General features: G+C 42.5%; 1 protein-coding gene across 1 annotated transcript in view; it reads right to left on the reverse strand.

Annotated features, from left to right (window-relative positions):
- Positions 1 to 3,764, reverse strand: part of LOC129861850 (uncharacterized) — a 13,066-nt gene extending 9,302 nt beyond the window's left edge. Inside the window, exons 1-6 of the mRNA XM_055932989.1 lie at positions 3,756 to 3,764; positions 3,501 to 3,590; positions 3,168 to 3,286; positions 2,862 to 2,997; positions 2,468 to 2,734; positions 145 to 801 (exon numbers count right to left, since the gene is read on the reverse strand). Of these exons, the coding sequence (XP_055788964.1) occupies positions 145 to 801; positions 2,468 to 2,734; positions 2,862 to 2,997; positions 3,168 to 3,286; positions 3,501 to 3,590; positions 3,756 to 3,764 (1,278 nt within the window). The remainder of the gene's footprint in view (positions 1 to 144; positions 802 to 2,467; positions 2,735 to 2,861; positions 2,998 to 3,167; positions 3,287 to 3,500; positions 3,591 to 3,755) is intronic.
- Positions 3,765 to 5,185: the final 1,421 nt, after the last annotated feature.

Genomic DNA, 5,185 nt, shown 5'->3' on the forward strand with positions numbered 1-5,185 from the left:
TGGTTTAGCAGATGGTGGTTTAGCAGATGGTGGTTTAGCAGATGGTGGTTTAGCAGATGGTGGTTTAGCAGATGGTGGTTTAGCAGATGGTGGTTTAGCAGATGGTGGTTTAGCAGATGGTGGTTTAGCAGATGGTGGTTTAGCAGATGGCGGTTTAACAGATTGTGGTTTAGCAGGTGACGGTTTAGCAGATGGTAGTTTAACAGATGGTGGTTTAGCAGATGGTGGTTTAGCAGATGGTGGTTTAGCAGGTGACGGTTTATCAGATGGTGGTTTATCAGATGGTGGTTTAGCAGTTGGCGGTTTGACAGATTGTGGTTTAGCAGGTGACGGTTTATCAGATGGTGGTTTATCAGATGGTGGTTTAGCAGTTGGTGGTTTAGCAGGTGGCGGTTTGGCAGATTGGGGCCTGGTAGAACGTGGCCTAGTAGCCAGGAGGTTCTTAGTAGAGATCTGACTGGAGGAAGAGTGTGCTCGTTCCTCACTGGACAGAGAACTGCTGCTACAACAAGTCTGGACAGCAGTGACTGGTTCATCAATGGAGATTGGGGAGGACCTACTGTCAGGACTCTGAGTGAGACAGATCACATTGACTTTGGAGAGTAAGGAGGTACAGCTGACAGAGCCCTGGCTTGAATCTTGGTTGGTGTCTTTGCTGATGGGGAGCATACTCTCTGCAGCACTTTCTGAAGCTCTCAGCCTTATAAGGTCAACCAAGGCAGGGATCAGAATGCTATTAACCTCCTTCAATACTGAGCTTGTTATGTGTCCAATCATGAGCAGCAAGTCCCTAACAGTAATCTGTATATATGAACACAGAAAGGTACATCAACACAATTGATTCAGATTTACAGTATGTTGGAAATCAAAACACATGTTAATCCATATCCAAAATATTTTTTAATTTAATATAACAAGTATACCTTTCATTTTTTGTTGTTGCAATTATTCTATATCAAATGTGTGGTCTCCATTGTTGCAACTTAATCATCTTCCTCATCTAGACTTTTTACATTTACCAAAGTGGCAAACGCATATTACATCATATCATCCAAATACAGTGGCAAGACAAAGTATATGAACCCTATTGGAATTATCTGAATTTCTGCGTGAATTGGTCACAAAATTAGATTTAATCTTCATCTAAGTCACAACAACAGATTAACACATTCTGCTTAAAATAATAACACACAAATGATTGTATTTTTCTTGTCTATACTGAACACATCATTTAAACATTCACAGTGTAAGTTGAAAAAAGTATGTGAACCCCAAGGCTAATGACTTCTCCAAAAGCTAATTGGAGTCAGCTAACCTGGAGTACAATCATTGAGACGAGATTGGAGATGTTGGTTAGAGCTGCCTGCCCTAAAAACACTCACAAAATTTGAGTTTGCTATTCACAAGAAGCATTGTCTGATGTGAACCATGCCTCAAACGAAAGAGATCTCAGAAGACCCAAGATTAAGAATTGTTGACTTGCATAAAGCTGGAAAGGGTTACAAAAGTATCTCTAAAAGCCTTGATGTTCATCACTCCACGGTCACACAAACTGTAGATAAATGGAGAAAGTTCAGCACTGTTGCTACTCTCCCTAGGAGTGGCCGTCCTGCAAAGATGACTGCAAGTTGCTACTGTTGCTACTCTCCCTAGGAGTGGCCGTCCTGCAAAGATGTACCGATCCTGTGCAGGTGTTGTTACACGAGGTCTGCCACTGCGAGGACGATCAGCTGTCCGTCTTGTCTTCCTGTAGCGCTGTCTTAGGCGTCTCACAGTACGGACATTGCAATTTATTGCCCTGGCCACATCTGCAGTCCTCATGCCTCCTTGCAGCATGACTAAGGCACGTTCACGCAGATGAGCAGGGACCCTGGGCATCTTTCTTTTGGTGTTTTTCAGAGTCAGTAGAAAGGCCTCTATAGTTTCCTAAGTTTTCATAACTGTGACATTAATTGCCTATCGTCTGTAAGCTGTTAGTGTCTTAACGACCGTTCCAAAGATGCATGTTCATTCATTGTTTATGGTTCATTGAACAAGCATGGGAAACAGTGTTTATACCCTTTACAATGAAGATCTGTGAAGTTATTTGGATTTATACGAATTATCTTTGAAAGACAGGGTCCTAAAAATGGGAGGTTTATTTTTTTGCTGAGTGTACTTTTCCCACCCTGCACTGTGAATGTTTACACGGTGTGTTCAATAAAGACATGAAAAAGTAAAATTATTTGTGTGTTATTAGTTTAAGCAGACTGTGTTTGTCTATTGTTGTGACTTAGATGAAGATCAGATAACATTTTATGACCAATTTACACAGAAGTCCAGGTAATTCCAAAGGGTTCACATACTTTTTCCTGCCACTGTACTTGGATATGGATTTCCCAGGAGATGGGAGACAGGGAAGCAGTAATATGTCTACAGCCCCCAAAGAGTGAAAGCTGGGAACATGTTCATGACCAAAATGACCTACCGCTGACGGGCTAGCTGAATGTGGTGAGCAGGTCATCACAGTAGACACGGTTCCAGAGTGATCAGAGTCACTGCTAGGTCTTTCAGTTGGTGGTCTGGCGGAACGTGGTCTGGCAGTATGTAGCCTAGCAACCTCGAGGTTCTCAGTCGAGATCTGACTGGAAAGAGTGTCCATCGAGGAGGTGGAGTGTCTGAAGGGAGAGTCCATTACCAGAGGTGTGTGTGTCTCCATGCCCAGGGGTCTCCAATCTCCCACCTGGCTACCAGGCTAAGAGAGACGGGTGAGAGAGAGAGGCAAATGGATGAAGATACCAACAGAAACACTGAGGTCCTACTGCTGCTTAAACAACTATGAGTTGATATCAGCCCTAGGAGTGCCGCTGTTCCATCCTTACCTGTCCAGTTCGGCGCTCCAGGCGCAGCTCCCTGCACACTTCTCTTTCCAGCTCCTCAAGCCTGAGGCGTCGTTTCACCTCCCAAGCCAGTTCGGCCAAGTGAAGGTTCTTCCCCTCTTCCATTTCACTCTGAAACCTTCACACACAAGGGAACATAAAACATGACTTACCTTCATTTTTCTACAACTCAAACTGTCCACCATATCTATTTCTTAAGTTATTGCTAGATAGGAGGTCAACGTGATTCCACACCTTTGCTTATGTTTTTTTTAACACATTTGGGTAAAAGATTCTAATAACACTCACGTGTTCTTGAAGTAGTTTCTACCCTTGGCAATGAGCCACTCTCTAATATCCGTCAGTGAGATGTGGGACGGAACCTCCCCTTGCTGCTGCAAGACTATGAACTGCTTCAAAAGATTTTTCTGATAGAGAGAGAGAGAGAGAGAGAGAGATTAATTTGCACCCTTGCCTTCCACAAGTTTTTCCTGGTCTTGTCACGTGATCAGAAAACCCTTTCCCGATCCATGAGCGACAGCAAGTTACATACACAGTGAAATAAAACGCATGGAAAGGTATGTCTTACAATATAGCTTTGTGTTTTTATAATTGTGCATCTAGAAAGTAGACCACTCTAACCTGCTGGGCACAGCACTGCTTCTCCCACAGCACCTGAACTGACTTGATGTAGCCACTGTAGCGATTGTACTCCTTACACGTACACAGCACCTGAAAGGGAGGCGCCACAAAAGGGTCATTTTTAGAGGAAGTTCATGGGTACAAACACCCAATCCCAAATCAACCTCTAACCCCTACCCCAATATTGATTGATTTTGCCTTTATTTAACCAGGTAAGACATTAAGAACACATTTTCTTTTACAACCTGCACTAACAATGACCATATGCACTTGTAGATTTGGATTTGTGTAAACTAAGCATAATGGCAAACATTTCACCTAGCCATCATATTGCTTACACCTGTCCAATTTTCTCAGTTCCATATAAGTGTCACTTTTAGATTTTGGAAAGAAAAAGGAGGTTTGCCATGCCTTCTCATTTGAGGTGATGAGGCCTTGCTTCACCAGCCGCTTCTTCCTTTCCGGATGGCGGAAAAAACACTTCAGGTGTTTGTCGTGGAGGCAGTTATAACTAACATCTATGACTCTCATGTTGGGGTCCAACAGGTCAAACCCGGGGGTCTCCTGATGGAGCTGTGGATTGTGTTTTAACAAACCTCAAAGTCAGGGCAATGGATACTACAGTGGGAATGGTTGTGGAATTAGGACTGGAAATGGGAAGGAAGTCATTAAAAATATATAATTAGGTAAGATTTCATTTGAATGAAATTGAGGATCTCAGATCATTTGGAATGTCATACTATCACACTAACCTTCTCCCCCAGTTTTCCTCTGAAGAATACAGGGAATGTCCTCTTTGGGGCTTCCTGTAACCCCTACAAAGACAGAGACAATCATGACAAAACTTTTTAGACGTGGGGTTTTGATAGTAGACTGTCACTTGGTTTGCAATAATTCCACCTTTTGTCAATTCACTTTGCATGAAAAATGTTGAATCAAGCTCATATCTATAACAAATTTGTTTGATCCGTTTACATTGTTAAACTATTCTTAAAGTAGTCAACTAGCCGTAGGCCTACATGATGACTGATTCTGTAGGCTACATATTCATCTCAGACTTTTATCATCCATCTTCAGAATTATACAAATGTGAAGCGACATTAATATGAAGAACGAACAAAGCATTATCCTAGGCCTACTCACATTTTCTTCTTCTTTGCTCGCACTTTTTGACATAGTAGGCATATTGACTAATATTGTAAACAAGTGATGTCATAACGGAAACTTGATTATCCTGTGTCTCCAGAAAAGGTAGGCCCTATGCCCCCCAAACGTCCGCTATCTGATAGACCTATGTTGTTGTACTGATATAAACACTATGAAAGGATATTGTAGCCTTAACCTATTGATATAGTCTACAGGCTTATTTATGGTGTGCCCGCTCCATAAAGCACAGCTCCAGTTGTGCCTGGGCATGCTGCAACAGGTGCACTCTGTTGCCAAGCCTTCCACAGAATCATACCTCAACCCTAAAATGTGATCCACATGTATTCGATTTCGAAACTGTCAAGTTATTTGCATTGATGGATTTAAAGCATTATCACGACTAACAGGCTGACTACACCAAATTAATTTAGAAATCTATATTATTCAATTATTGCACCCCCACTGCTTGGGCGCGCCAACGAGCGTCTGCATATGTAACAGTATAACTTTACGTCGTCCCCTCGCCCCGACACGGGCGC

The sequence above is a fragment of the Salvelinus fontinalis genome, chromosome 9 (assembly GCF_029448725.1).
Source record: "Salvelinus fontinalis isolate EN_2023a chromosome 9, ASM2944872v1, whole genome shotgun sequence".
In the NCBI taxonomy this organism is placed as follows: domain Eukaryota; kingdom Metazoa; phylum Chordata; class Actinopteri; order Salmoniformes; family Salmonidae; genus Salvelinus; species Salvelinus fontinalis.